This window comes from Candoia aspera, chromosome 1 (assembly GCF_035149785.1).
Source record: "Candoia aspera isolate rCanAsp1 chromosome 1, rCanAsp1.hap2, whole genome shotgun sequence".
In the NCBI taxonomy this organism is placed as follows: Eukaryota; Metazoa; Chordata; class Lepidosauria; order Squamata; family Boidae; genus Candoia; species Candoia aspera.
In genome coordinates this window covers 251000498-251015941 of record NC_086153.1, presented here as the reverse complement: position 1 = coordinate 251015941, position 15444 = coordinate 251000498, and the positions used below count along the sequence as shown (strand labels likewise).

The 15444-nt window shown below is 39.5% G+C and overlaps 1 protein-coding gene across 5 annotated transcripts in view; it reads right to left on the bottom strand.

The window, feature by feature from the left end:
• TEAD1 (TEA domain transcription factor 1) overlaps positions 1-15444 on the bottom strand; it is a 217956-nt gene that overhangs the window by 17131 nt on the left and 185381 nt on the right. For all 5 annotated transcript variants that reach the window (XM_063289483.1, XM_063289486.1, XM_063289487.1 and 2 more), the window contains one exon: positions 12476-12649. In XM_063289483.1, the coding sequence (XP_063145553.1) occupies positions 12476-12649 (174 nt within the window). The remainder of the gene's footprint in view (positions 1-12475; positions 12650-15444) is intronic.

Below are 15444 nucleotides of genomic sequence, written 5' to 3'. Positions count from 1 at the left end.
AGGCATTTGCCTGCATGTGTTTTACAATAGCCTACTTAAACAATTTGTTTCAGTTTTTTTCTTTTTTTTCCAGCAGCATTTGCCAAAAGAGACTGAAGTCCTTTTGCCATAAACAGGTGGGGAAAAAAACCTACACTGCATTTCCTGAGGGAGCAGCATAATTAAAAGACAAACTATTCAGTAGTTAAAACTGAACATGGAGGGTCATTTGCTGAACGGCACTAAGGCTTCCTACCATTACCATGAGCTGCGATGAATTGTCATCCAGATGAGCACATTGTGCTTCCCTCCCCTTCCAGTGAACAGTGATCAAAGGGCAGAGATTCATTCCAGTTTCTTTTCTTTTCTCTTTCTTTTCAAGTGCAGCATCTAGAACTTTGGCCCTGTTTGCTGCCTGTTTTGCATTGCCACACAGCTCAGTCTTTTGCTGGCTGAGCCAAGCAACTGTACTTCCCAACTGCTCTCTGATTCATTCACGAGAACGAACATGCTTCTACCAAGTTGGGAAAGAATTTTGTATTCAGGTCCTGAAGGTCCCTGGGCAGGAATGATCTTCTCTCGGGTGACTGGAAAGGGCAAGCAGCAGAGCTTTCCTTCCAACCCAAATGTGTTGCAAAACTGGGTCAAAATGACCAGGCCACATCACTAACCGCATCTAAGGCAGTTTACTTGCCAAGTCTTATTCAGTTATGCAATAAAAATGACATCTTAGGAGAGGAAACATCACAATGGCTTTTTTGTGAATGGAGACAAAGAATTGACATGCCTCCAAAGAGGGCAGCAGACATACATGAGGGACGTGGGAGGAGACCATGTGGCAGAGTTCTTTCTGAACACAAACTATACTGAATTCATTACCATTAACAATGGATGACAAAGAAACAGCATTGTATTTTTCAGGTCACAGCTATTTTACATAATAAGAAAAGGAATAAAGTTAACCATCCAACTCATGTTACTTTATCACTAATTATGGCATATATTTACATCTATAAAATGGGAGAGATTTTTGGACATGGTTTAATGCCCTTTTATTGTGCAGATTCCTTTATCTCTGTTTTACATTTGAATTTCAAAAATGCTTTGGACTTCAAAGCATCTTTAAAAGAAAAAAAGAAAAAGAAAACCACTAATTACAGCATGTGTTATTTTCTAGAATACTTTTTTGCAATGCAGATTCTTGAAAAGTAGGTATTCATTAAAAATACTTATTGATATTAATCAATAGTTCCTCATGGAGTTCTGTTCTCTGTTTCACAGGTGTGCTCTGACAGATATGTCTGCATTATTCTGAAGCAATACCACAATTATTTAACATTGTAATAGCATAATTCTAAGAATATTTACTCAGGAATGAGATCTATTGTGTCAGTGGGGTTTACTCCTGTGTAGATATGAATGGTACAGCTATCCATGCCAGTTACTAATGAATATATAAAACTGATCAAGGTTTATGTCTTGTTCTGCATCACTAAGTTAGCTGAAAGCATATATTCTTTTCTTTTAAATATCCCAGTCTCTCATTTCCACTACAGATGCACTTATTAAGTGGCACTCAATGGCAGATACTGCCAAATATTATTTTATCTAATATCTGATAATAATAAAGATAAAGATAAAAAATCACAATGAAACAGAATGAAATTAAACATATTGACAAAAGGATATAACTGGCACCCAACCAAATTATAATGAATCCTTCTACAACAGGTAAACCAGCCTGAATGACAAATATCTCAATAGTAGATAATATCTGCTGGATTAAGAACATTTGCCTCTCAATGGTAGGGTGATGGAAAGATTGTGGAGTCCTTAGTGCTCTCTGAGCTTTGTTGTTTGCTTGCAGATGTTTCATTACCTGACTGGGTAACATCATCAGTGCTGCTGAGTGTGGGGTTTGCTCCCTGTTTGTATACAGTAGCTTGCCCTGCCAGTGTTGGTGGGGCTGTGGTTTTCTCCTTGGTAGTTCCTTGATTAGGGTATTGCTTTCTGCCTGATTGTTTGCCTGGTGTTAATCCCTGCTCCTTTGGGTGTTGGCTGCTGGAAAGGATGTGTTCTGGTCTTTTTGCCTCCTTCTTAGCTTTTGAATGGTTTGTAAATGTGGTTTATCTCTGTGTGTCTATTGATGGCTGATTTGTCTGAATGCCAAGCTTCCAGGAATTCCCTAGTGTTTTTGAATTTAGCTTGATCTAGGATGCTCACAATTTCCCAGTTAAAATTATGGCTGAGTTTTCATTACAGGAGACTGGTAGTCAAATGACACCTGGAATTACAGGTAAGCATGGCCTGGGATAACAAAATGAAGCCGGACACAGGCTGATAGATTTTGCCAAGACAACTCACTCTGCATAACAAACACTCTCTTCCAACAACCTAAGAGACGGCTTTATACATGGACTATACCAGATGGACAACACCGAAATCAGATTGACTACATCCTTTGCAGCCAAAGGTGGCGGACATCTATACAGTCGGTAAAAACAAGACCCGGAGCTGACTGTAGTTCAGATCACGAACTTCTTATTCCACAATTTAGGATCAGACTAAAGAGATTAGGGAAGACCCACAGATCAGTCCACTAATGAGCTCACTAATATTCCTAATGAACGTGCAGTGTTGGTGAAGAAGACATTTAAGGGACTAGATTTAGTAGATAGGGTCCCGGAAGAACTATGGACAGAAGTTCGCAACATTGTTCAGGAGGCAGCAACAAAATACATCCCAAAGAAAGAGAAAACCAAGAAGGCAAAATGGCTGTCTGCTGAGACACTAGAAGTAGCCCAAGAAAGAAGGAAAGCAAAAGGCAACAGTGATAGGGGAAGATATGCCCAATTAAATGCAAAATCCCAGAGGTTAGCCAGAAGAGATAAGGAATTATTTTTAAACAAGCAATGTGTGAAAGTGGAAGAAGACAATAGAACAGGAAGGACAAGAGACCTCTTCCAGAAAATTAGAAGCATTGGAGGTAAATTCCAGGCAAAAATGGGTATGATCAAAAACAAAGATGGCAAGGACCTAACAGAAGAAGAGGAGATCAAGAAAAGGTGGCAAGAATATACAGAAGACCTGTATAGGAAGGATAACAATATTGGGGATAGCTTTGATGGTGTGGTCAGTGAGTTAGAGCCAGACATCCTGAAGAGTGAGGTTGAATGGGCCTTAAGAAGCATTGCTAATGACAAGGCAGCAGAACATGATGGTATTCCAGCTGAACTGTTTAAAATCTTGCAAGATGATGCTGTCAAGGTGATGCATGCCATATGCCAGCAAATTTGGAAAACACAAGAATGGCCATCAGATTGGAAAAAATCAACTTATATCCCCATACCAAAAAAGGGATACACTAAAGAATGTTCAAACTATTGAACAGTGGCACTCATCTCACATGCCAGTAAAGTAATGCTCAAGATCCTGCAAGGTAGACTTCAGCAATTCATGGAGTGAGAATTGCCAGATGTACAAGCTGGGTTTAGAAAAGGCAGAGGAATTAGGGACCAAATTGCCAAAATCTGCTGGATAATGGAAAAAGCCAGGGAGTTTCAGAAAAACATCTATTTCTGTTTTATTGACTATTCTAAAGCCTTTGACTGTGTGGACCATAACAAATTGTGGCAAGTTCTTAGCAGTATGGGGATACCAAGTCATCTTGTCTGCCTCCTGAAGAATCTGTATACCTACCAAGTAGCAACGGTAAGAACAGACCACGGAACAACGTACTGGTTTAAGGTTGGGAAAGGAGTACGGCAGGGCTGTATACTCTCACCCTACCTATTCAACTTGTATGCAGAACACATCATGCGACAAGCTGGGCTTGAGGAATCCAAGGCTGTGGTTAAAAGCACTGGAAGAAACATCAACAATCTCAGATATGCAGATGATACCACTTTGATGGCTGAAAGCGAGGAGGAACCGAGAAGCCTTATGACAAAGGTGAAAGCAGAAAGTGCAAAAGCTGGCTTGCAGCTAAACCTCAAAAAAACCAAGATTATGGCAACCAGCTTGATTGAGAACTGGCAAATAGAGGGAGAAAACATAGAGGCAATGACAGACTTTGTATTTCTAGGTGCAAAGATTATTGCAGGCACTGACTGCAGCCAGGAAATCAGAAGACGTTTAATTCTTGGGAGAAGACCAATGACAAATCTCAGTAAAATAGTTAAGAGCAGAGACATCACACTGACAACAAAGGTCTGCATAGTTAAAGCAATGGTATTCCCAGTAGGAACATATGGCTGCAAGAGCTGGACCATAGGGAAGGCTGAGCGAAGGAAGATAGATGCTTTGGAACTGTGGTGTTGGAGGAGAATTCTGAGAGTGCCTTGGACTGCAAGAAGATCAAACCAGTCCATACTCCAGGAAATAAAGCCAGACTGCTCACTTGAAGGAATGATAGTAAAAGTAAAACTGAAGTACTTGGCCGCATAATGAGAAGACAGGACACCCTGGAGAAGATGCTGATGCTAGGGAGAGTGGAGGGCAAAAGGAAGAGGGGCCGACCAAGGGCAAGGTGGATGGATGATATTCTAGAAGTGACGGACTCAACCTTGGGGGAGCTGGGGGTGGCGACTACCGACAGGAAGCTCTGGCATGGGCTGGTCCATGAAGTCACGAAGAGTCGGAAGCGACTGAACAAATAAACAGCAACTGTCTACGTGTTGTGAGATTAAGGAGTTTTCATTGAGTCGGCTGACTGCTAGTTGGTGTTCACAGATGACCCACAGTTCAACCCTGAGCTACATATATTCTCTTCTATTGGAATGGAACGATTGCTAGCCTAACCTCTCTTGGGAAGCCTAGAAATAGCCATAAAAAACCCAATTTTTGTTGTATTCCCACCAGATATGCTTCTAGCAGAGCTGAGAGAAGGGCTCTTCCACAGAGATTAAATGCAGACCAAATAAATGCATACCAAATAACTTGCTGGGGCTTGGCAGTTCTCCACAATATGACGTTTGAGAATGGGCTCCATAATGAGAAAACCATTCTGGAAAATAGCCTCTAATGCCAAGGCAGTTAGGAAGTGGCCTGAGATGTTGTCACTTGCTTCACTCTATGCCCCACCCACTCCTGGTCATGTGATCCAGAACAGACATATACACCCTGTCCTATGCTTCCTAGTGCACACGTATATACATAGATACAACATGAGCAGGAAACAGAAACACATAAATGCCATGTTGCTTCATTACATGGAAGAAAATACAAAGGCTGCCTATGGCCACCACTGGCAAAGACATGAGAAAGAGTTCCAGAAGCCATGCTCTGCATGGTTTCCCTGCCTTGTCTTTTTTTAATGTGTGTTCCAGTTCTTTACTATTTTCCCCACATCACAGATTAAACTAGGGATTATTAGCTGTCCAAAGCTGGAAGCAGTAAACCATGTGAAGGTTTTTAATGAAAACACAGCACTTAGGAGAAAGACAATTGTATGCCTATTTCCATGTACATTGGATACAATGGGCCAACCTTCTCCAACCTTACTGTTTGCTTTCAGCTTACATCGTTTTCTGCCCACAGTCAGCATAACTACTTAGAAAGCTTTAAAAAATTATCACTGTCTTCTAAGATAGCCAAAAAAATGGCATCATATGTTATTTCATTGTACGCTTGCCCTGCTCTAATATTCTGCAAAAACTAACATCACATCACATCTCTGACTGCTTCAGTTCGGTTTACTTACCCTGCTTAGGAGGTACAAATGTTACCTCTTCCAATCACCAGCACTGAACAGTCTTCTCCAGCCAATGAGTTTTACGTTCAAGTCACATTTTACTCTGAAGTTTAAAGTGGGGCTACATTACATTTCTTTCCCCAGAAATGAGTATGAGGAATTGGGAGTTTTCAATGACTTGTACCCTTTACATTTCTGACCCCAATCTGGCCAACTATAGTTACTATTTGCACTGCTAAGAAAAGAAAACAGTAAAAAGAATTTATTCAGGATCTACCTGGTGACTTTCAGAAGTGTACTACATGGACATTCTGGAAGTCGTAGCCCCACACCTGGAGGGCACTAGGTTGGATAGGATCCCTTTAAATACCACTCAGTCTGAACTTCTGCATGTACTCCCACACCATGCCAGCTGTCATGTCTTGTGGATTGTTCCCTCCTGGCCATCACTACTTGAGTAATTGAATAATTGTGTCATTCTGCTGTTTTATTCCATTTTCAATTTTCTGATGATCACCTCATTATGCATTAATAGTCGGGATGCCAATGTGCCTGGTTGCACTCAGCAAAATAGGTTAATCTAAGGTTTGAACAGCTAATATGATGTGTCAAATACTTTCCTTAGCTTAATTACTTTTTTTTAAATCTAACTTCTTGGCTACAGTGTCTCTTCCCTGAAATCTAGCTGCACTCTATTAGCACCTTCTGGTATAACATTCATCTTCCAAAGAGGGTTTCACATTTCAAAAATATGAAGAAAAGCAAAGTAGACACCTTATGACACTGAAGCACACTACCAAAGTAATACAGATCATAGATAATCCATTTTAGTTCACTACAATTTATGTGGGGAAAAAGGACAAAAGTCCTTAGGAACAAGACTGCGGGAGAAGTAAAATTGAAAGAAGGCTAGGAAGAAGATTTGAAAAAGTACAAAGTACCAAAACTCCAAAATGACAGGTGTTCTCTGCTGGGAAAGCAAGTCTGATTCTTCCAAATTGGGGCCTGCTTAGCCATTGACTCTCTATTCCATTCATGTTTTTGCAAAATCCAGTTAATGTGATTGCATGAAACTGGTTTTGCATAAATATTATTTGTATATGGAGAGGATGTACTTCTCAAAACATATTGCCAGAGTAATATGCTAAAAATAGCTGCAAATTGTCCATGTGTTTCCAGAACCAGTTGGGATTGTGAAACTGAAATCTCTCATGCTACAATTCTGAAAGAAAGACACAAAGTAATATATGTGATTTCAGTTTTAGAATAGGATCTCAGACCAGAGTATCTTATAACTGATTTGCATCATTACAATAGTTATCTTTTTGTAAGGACATTGGTAGAACTTGAAAATAAATATATCCAGGACTGAAAGCTTAAAAATAAATGTGTTAAATCAAATGGATGTTCTGTGACACTTGATAACTCTGACGAGACTTGACAGTAACAAATAATATAGTTATTGGATTATTGTGACAAATAATTTCAGGAGCTTAATATGGCATCTTTAGTATTTCTTCCCCCATTTTTCTTCACAACCACAATATCTTGAGGAAGCTTGCACTGAGAGACAGTGGCTGTTCCCAAGTTATGAAGGGAGCTTCCATGGCTGACACCAGATTTGAACCTCCCCTCCTAATACAACTCCTTAACACCTTAACTGCTATACAACACTGCCACTCTATTACAGCAGAAGTCCTTCTAGCTTAATATTCCATTCTGGCCATCCGGATCCCTCTAAAAAGTTCCCAAACAGAGGACAAATACAGTAGCCCCTTTTCTACTGTTGCTTCTTAGGAACAGGCATTTCCTCCAATCATAATTGAAATACAGTAGTGGACCTCTCTTCCATATACCTATTCTTTTAAAAACGACTTAAGCTACAGCTCCGCTGGCAGAACCGGCATCGTGGCAGTTTTTTCAGGCTCAGGCTGGTTTCTCCTGTAGCCCAGAGAGTTTTTCTGGATTAAGGGAAGTGCTTGGAATCGACCCATTTGTCCTCTGGATGATGAGTTGCAGCTAGGAGATCATGGACAGCATGCACAATTGACAGGTAAGACTTTGCCGGGAGGCTGGGATTTCACCATTTCCAAGCCACACTGCAGCCCTTAAAGGGACATTAAGTCCAGCCACCCCATTTCTAAAGCACCCAGTATGTATGTATGTACGTATGTATTTGTACCCTAAAAGAGACTTTCTACATTAAGGAGTAATGATCTCTCTTGGTGCTTATTGTTACTTTTGTGATTAATTTAAAAAAAAAAAATTTTTTTAAGCTTTGGATTTTGCTTTCCATCCAATACTAAGGAGGGTTGAAGGTATGTTATCGTCTCCCTGTTATTTTTGCGCTAATTTTGAAGATTTTGGCATTTTTCCTACACACTGAATCTGCCATTCTGAACTTTTACTTTCCTGGCGCTGCTTTCCCTGGGAACTGTCTGCTATCTTATCTTAACTTAGTTCAGAAATTTTCCATTGACTCTCACTTCTGCCGGTTAAGCATCTAGGGGGTGCCATAACTTACTGCTTCAGAAATGGGTGATCTTAGCCAGGCTTTCTCTGACTGTTGCTGAGATATCAAAGCAGGTATTAAGCAGATTTTTTCTGATTCCTGCCAAGTTATTCTGCAAGCATTGTGGAAAATATGTGGTCTGAAATGTGCCATCTGATTGGGGATGTTGGGGATGAAACTGAAGAATCTCACAGCAATGAAAAAGTCTCTCTTAAGAGCCAGATTTGGGCTTCTGCTGAAATCCTGGATGAAATTGACAATGCTGATTTAAAGAATTTAAACAGAGAAATTGAGCTGTAAGACATGAATGAATCTGACTTTCTGATGGAATGTTATGGAAAAGATGGGGTTATTATGTATGGGAGGTTTTTTGAAGAGAAGTCTGTGTTTGTGAGGGGAGCAGTTGGGTTGTTTGTTTCCTTTAAGAAAATAGCTCTGTGCCTATTATGGGGATATGTAAATGCCTTGGTCTATTTTGAAGTGGGTTAAGGGACTAAAAATATTTATTTGGATGGTCTTATGGCTTTGGATGACTTTACTTATTGTTAATGATTCGGATTATGATTGTTTATGTTTTTTGTCTTCAGCAAAGGATCGTTACCTTGTCGTGGTGCTGGAGCTTGAGCATCTCAATGATGCTATGAGCTAAACCGTGAAGGGCCACCCAAGACGGGAAGGTCATGACAGAGAGGTCAGACTAAATGCGATCCCTGGGGAAGGTAATGGCAACCCACCCCAGTATTCTTGCCGTGAAAACTAAATGGATCAGTACAACCAGAGATATGTCGGTATACCATCGGAAGATGAGACCCCCAGGTCAGAAGATGGTCAAAATGCTACTGGGGAGGAACAGAGGATGAGTTCAACTAGCCTCAGACGTGATGACACAGCTAGCTCAAAGCCAAAAGGACGGCTAGCGGCCGACGGTGCTGGTGGTGAATGGCGAATCCGATGTTCTAAGGATCAACACACCATTGGAACCTGGAATGTAAGATCTATGAGCCAGGGCAAATTGGATGTGGTTATTGGTGAGATGTCAAGATTAAAGATAGACATTTTGGGCATCAGTGAACTGAAATGGACTGGAATGGGCCACTTCACATCAAATGACCACCACATCTACTACTGTGGACAAGAGGACCACAGAAGAAATGGAGTAGCCTTCATAATTAATAGTAAAGTGGCGAAAGCAGTGCTTGGATACAATCCAAAAAATGACAGAATGATCTCAATTTGAATTCAGGGCAAGCCATCTAACATCACAGTGATCCAAATATATGCCCCAACCACAAATGCTGAAGAAGCTGAAGTAGAGCAGTTCTATGAGGATCTGCAGCACCTACTGGACAACACGCCTAAAAGAGATATTATTTTCATCACGGGAGACTGGAATGCTAAGGTGGGCAGTCAAATGACACCTCGAATTAGAGGTAAGTATGGCCTGGGAGAACAAAACGAAGCAGGACATAGGCTGATAGAATTTTGCCAAGACAATTCACTCTGCATAACAAACACTCTCTTCCAACAACCTAAGAGACGGCTTTATACATGGACTTCACCAGATGGACAACACCAAAATCAGATTGACTACATCCTTTGCAGCCAAAGGTGGTGGATATCTGTACAGTCAGTAAAAACAAGACCTGGAGCTGACTGTAGTTCAGATCATGAACTTCTTATTCCACAATTTAGGATCAGACTAAAAAGATTAGGGAAGACCCACAGATCAGCTAGATATGAGCTCACTAATATTCCTAAGGAATATGCAGTGGAGGTGAAGAATAGATTTAAGGGACTGGACTTAGTAGATAGGGTCCCGGAAGAACTCTGGACAGAAGTTCGCAGCATTGTCCAGGAGGCGGCAACAAAATACATCCCAAAGAAAGAGAAAACCAAGAAGGCAAAATGGCTGTCTGCTGAGACACTAGAAGTAGCCCAAGAAAGAAGGAAAGCAAAAGGCAACAGTGATAGGGGGAGATATGCCCAATTAAATGCAAAATCCCAGGGGTTAGCCAGAAGAGATAAGGAATTATCTTTAAACAAGCAATGCGTGGAAGTGGAAGAAGACAATAGAATAGGAAGGACAAGAGACCTCTTCCAGAAAATTAGAAGCATTGGAGGTAAATTCCAGGCAAAAATGGGTATGATCAAAAACAAAGATGGCAAGGACCTAGCAGAAGAAGAAGAGATCAAGAAAAGGTGGCAAGAATATACAGAAGACCTGTATAGGAAGGATAACAATATCGGGGATAGCTTTGATGGTGTGGTCAGTGAGCTAGAGACAGACATCCTGAAGAGTGAGGTTGAGTGGGCCTTAAGAAGCATTGCTAATAACAAGGCAGCAGGAGACGACGGCATCCCAGCTGAACTGTTCAAAATCTTGCAAGATGATGCTGTCAAGGTAATGCATGCTATATGCCAGCAAATTTGGAAAACACAAGAATGGCCATCAGACTGGAAAAAATCATACCAAAAAAGGGGAACACTAAAGAATGTTCAAACTATCGAACAGTGGCACTCATTTCACATGCCAGTAAGGTAATGCTCAAGATCTTGCAAGCAAGACTTCAGCAGTTCATGGAGTGAGAATTGCCAGATGTACAAGCTGGGTTTAGAAAAGGCAGAGGAACTAGAGACCAAATTGCCAATATCTGCTGGATAATGGAAAAAGCCGGGAGTTTCAGAAAAACATCTATTTCTGTTTTATTGACTATTCTAAAGCCTTTGACTGTGTGGACCATAACAAATTGTGGCAAGTTATTCGTGGTATGGGGATACCAAGTCATCTTGTATGCCTCCTGAAGAATCTGTATAACGACCAAGTAGCAACAGTAAGAACAGACCACGGAACAACGGACTGGTTTAAGGCTGGGAAAGGAGTACGGCAGGGCTGTATAATCTCACCCTACCTATTCAACTTGTACGCAGAACACATCATGCGACAAGCTGGGCTTGAGGAATCCAAGGCTGGAGTTAAAATCTCTGGAAGAAACATTAACCATCTCAGATATGCAGATGATACCACTTTGATGGCTGAAAGTGAAGAGGAACGAGGAACCTTATGATGAAGGTGAAAGAAGAAAGTGCAAAAGCTGGCTTGCAGCTAAACCTCAAAAAAACCAAGATTATGGCAACCAGCTTGATTGAGAACTGGCAAATAGAGGGAGAAAATGTAGAAGCAGTGAAAGACTTTGTATTCCTAGGTGCAAAGATTACTGCAGATGCTGACTGCAGTCAGGAAATCAGAAGACGCTTAATCCTTGAGAGAAGAGCAATGACAAATCTCAATAAAATAGTTAAGAGCAGAGACATCACACTGACAACAAAGGTCCACATAGTTAAAGCAACGGTGTTCCCCATAGTAACATATGGCTGCGAGAGCTGGACCATAAGGAAGGCTGAGCGAAGGAAGATCGATGCTTTTGAACTGTGGTGTTGGAGGAAAATTCTGAGAGTGCCTTGGACTGCAAGAAGATCAAACCAGTCCATCCTCCAGGAAATAAAGCCAGACTGCTCACTTGAGGGAATGATATTAAAGGCAAAACTGAAATACTTTGGCCACATAATGAGAAGACAGGACACCCTGGAGAAGATGCTGATGCTAGGGAGAGTGGAGGGCAAAAGGAAGAGGGGCCGACCAAGGGCAAGATGGATGGATGATATTCTAGAGGTGACGGACTCGTCCCTGGGGGAGCTGGGGGTGTTGACGACCGACAGGAAGCTCTGGCGTGGGCTGGTCCATGAAGTCACGAAGAGTCGGAAGCGACTAAACGAATAAACAACAAAATGTTTTTTGTATTCATGTTTTTTGTTTTATTAATTACAATGGTAGACAATTTATATGCTTTTTTATTTTTGATTTTTTATTATAGTAGACAGGAACATATAGAATAGTAGTAGGATGAGAATAATTAAGTAATTGTTATTTTGGGGGGAAGTTGATTAGATGATTTTTTTTCTTTTAATATAAAGGGAGGTAGAAATGGTACTTAGTGATTTTTACAACATGCTAAGGCATTGATTTGTAGAAATAATGTGATTTTGGTTTAATATAGAGTAAGGGATTGATTATGGGAAATCGCTGTATATCCTTGATGTTTAAAGTTGGAAGTCACTTCTTTTTGTAATCTATCTAAAATTTTTCTCTTGTGTTTTCACACTTTTTCAGGTTTTTTTGTAGTTTTTTGTTTTTCTGTATCTTTTATCTTAAAATTATTTTTTAAAAAAAAGAAAGAAAGAAAACCAAACACGCACAAGCACAAAACCCAGGCAATATTTGCTTAATATCTTACCCAAAATTTTACTAGGAAGAAGGCATTCTGGGGTCCTTTTCCAAACAGTTCCTTCAAGCCTCCCTTCTTTTCCGGGAATTTGTCATAAATCTGACGAATGTCCACTGATTCCAGCAATGGATCGCTATAAGAGTGGTTAGCGTGTCCAATGTGCACAAAGAGGTGTTTGTTATACTACAAAGTAAAGAAATAAATATGTTTATAGTTATAATATATTTGTAAAAGTTAGATGTACATAGAACACCTTTCTGTTTTAAGGAAATGACCAGTGCAATATCACATATGCAATTTAATAGAAAACAATCTGAGCTAGGTAACTTTTGGTCTGATATAGTACAGTTCTCATATTCTTAGGAAACTAACTACTGAATAACCCTCACATAATAAACTTCAAACAATGGGAAAAAATCCAATTTATTAATTTGTACCTGTAGCCAACATTATCACAATTCAGTCCCCACCCCACCCCACCCCCAGCTTCTTATTTCAGAATCAGGATTAGAATTTTATGACATCTAGACCCCACTTGAACAATTATGAACCAGTTCCAGTTTTCTCACCATTTGATTCCCCCTGCCCCCAAATCTTCCTTTCCTAATGGCCAAACTCACACTATCTCCAAGCAGAAGTAGAAAACTTTTCAATATTTACTTCTAGATTAGAGAGCCAGAGAAAGGGTATTTCTGTTTTAAAGAACAAAGTATATAGGTCAGAAAAGTAAACAAATGAATGGAGGATGCTAACACACAAACGAACAAGTGCATGAATGAATGAATGCTTATGGGCAAAAGCTTTTGAAAGGGCAGGCTTAATTTGCATACCGATCAGTTACACAAGAATTACAGTAATTATCATCCTATCCTGTAACTCCAAGTAATTACCATAAAGCTTCTGCACAAATATGGGACAACTGCAAAAGCAACAACCTTACTAAACTCTTTAAAACTCACTTCAAATATATATATAGGTAAAAGGCTTACAAATATACACCATGCTGTACCTTTTTAACAAAAATAACTCAATTCCAAAGTTAGACTTCATATTCCTTGTTTGAAAACACCTATATTGAAATATCCATAGGGATGCTAGCTGGATTATTTCTCAGTCTCTCTTTCTCCAGTAATTTTAGAATTCTGGATTAAGATGCTACATTAACCATACTCTGAGAACTTCAGACTGGTTTGATGTTGAAACAACACAGGATTGTCAAGTTGTATGCATACTGTTTATCAGTTCTGAAAAAAACCACTAGGAATTTACTTTAACATTTTTGTTTTGGCTTATACAGAACCTCCTATGGATAAGGTAGAGGCTAACAAAAATATTTACAGTCTTTTAAAAGAAGTAAAATTAATTCACTTGTATTATCTCAGAAATCTTTTCAGCCTGTGAAGGAAATCTTATGTATTTATTTATTGCATTTAGGTTTTATTCTTTCTTCTAAGAAAAACAAGGTGGCTATATCATCAACCAGCTTGGTTTACAAACCATGTTAAGCCATATAATTTACTTTGGTTAGCACGTTATCTGAACTCAGCAGTTGACATACAGACACACACAGATTATATATGAATGAATGAATGAATGAATGAATGAATGAATGAATGAATGAATGAATGAGAAAGCTATCTTTGGTCATACCAACTCTATAGATACCTGCGGAAGACAATGTCATCGGAGTCAAGTAAGACAACTGTATGGGTTATAGTAATTACCAGTTGTAGACTGATCATGAATATTCCACACTTGGCCACCATCACTTACTAAGTCCCTTACTGCAGTGTGATAAAACCCAGGACTTATCAGTTCACAGTTTCTACTCTTAGCAGTTATACCACTCCTAAATAGCTCTTTTAAGAAAAGAAAATCCCACAGCGGTGTTACAACCATTGCACACATATCGACATGCAGATTAATACATTAAAAATCACTTCTATTGTTGTAATGATTGCTATGTAGGGGATTTATACTCTTGGATACTTTAGTACAGTAAAAGACTTGGGATGCGGTCTTATGTACATATACTTAATAGTAAGCCCCACTGAACTATTAATCTAAATGAATAATGTCCCCAAACTATTTCAATTCTCCCCCTCCTTTTTTGACCTTGATGGTAAAGCTAATCAAAACACAGGAAACTTGCAAGGCTATGTACTATGAAGGACTCTGCTACTGTATGTCCATTTTGAACTGCTGCCTGTACATATTCATGTCCTCTATTCAAAATGTTTGGGGCTATATATGCATTAAAATTTGACTTATTGTGGGACAGTGAAGATAGTTTTGAAATAACTTTCGAGTGGTATGGATTTATTTTAACCATCTGAAGCATACCTTCTGAAAGAGAAAGATACAAGCATACTTTGCTTCTGCCATTTTGGCATAGCTTTTCCTTTAGATTTTTTTAGGCACACAGTAGCAGTAGTTTTCCATAAACTTTATTTACCAATGTAAGTAGATAAAACTGTCCCATCTGTGTGTAAGTAAACGGCAGCAACAAAAGATCAGAAAATGATTGCCATGCTATGACACGCTTGGCTTGAAATCATCACATGTATGTTAGCAGACACCAAAGCAGATTTTAGGTCAGAAGAATTCTAGGCATTTATTAGTGTGCAAAAGCCCACACCACCCATGTCTTAGGCTGGTTACTTCTGTTTTTAAGTCCAGGGAAAGCAGTTTAGAAAAATATGATTCAGAAACTAAAAAGATTTGCTACAGTAGACAGTGCACATTTTAAGTTTAAGTTAAAGACAGCTGTAAAGCTACTATACTTGTTTGCAGATCTTGCTGGAAGTACCAGATGCTGCAGTAGAAGCAGAAAAAAATCCAATATGTTTTAAAGGGACAGATGGTATGGCCTCATCTGACAATATTCTTAGAACATAAATGTTTTATTTTGACATTGCATGAACAATTATTTTCTTCTTACATTACTGTAAATGCTGTACTCTACAGAATGACTAATT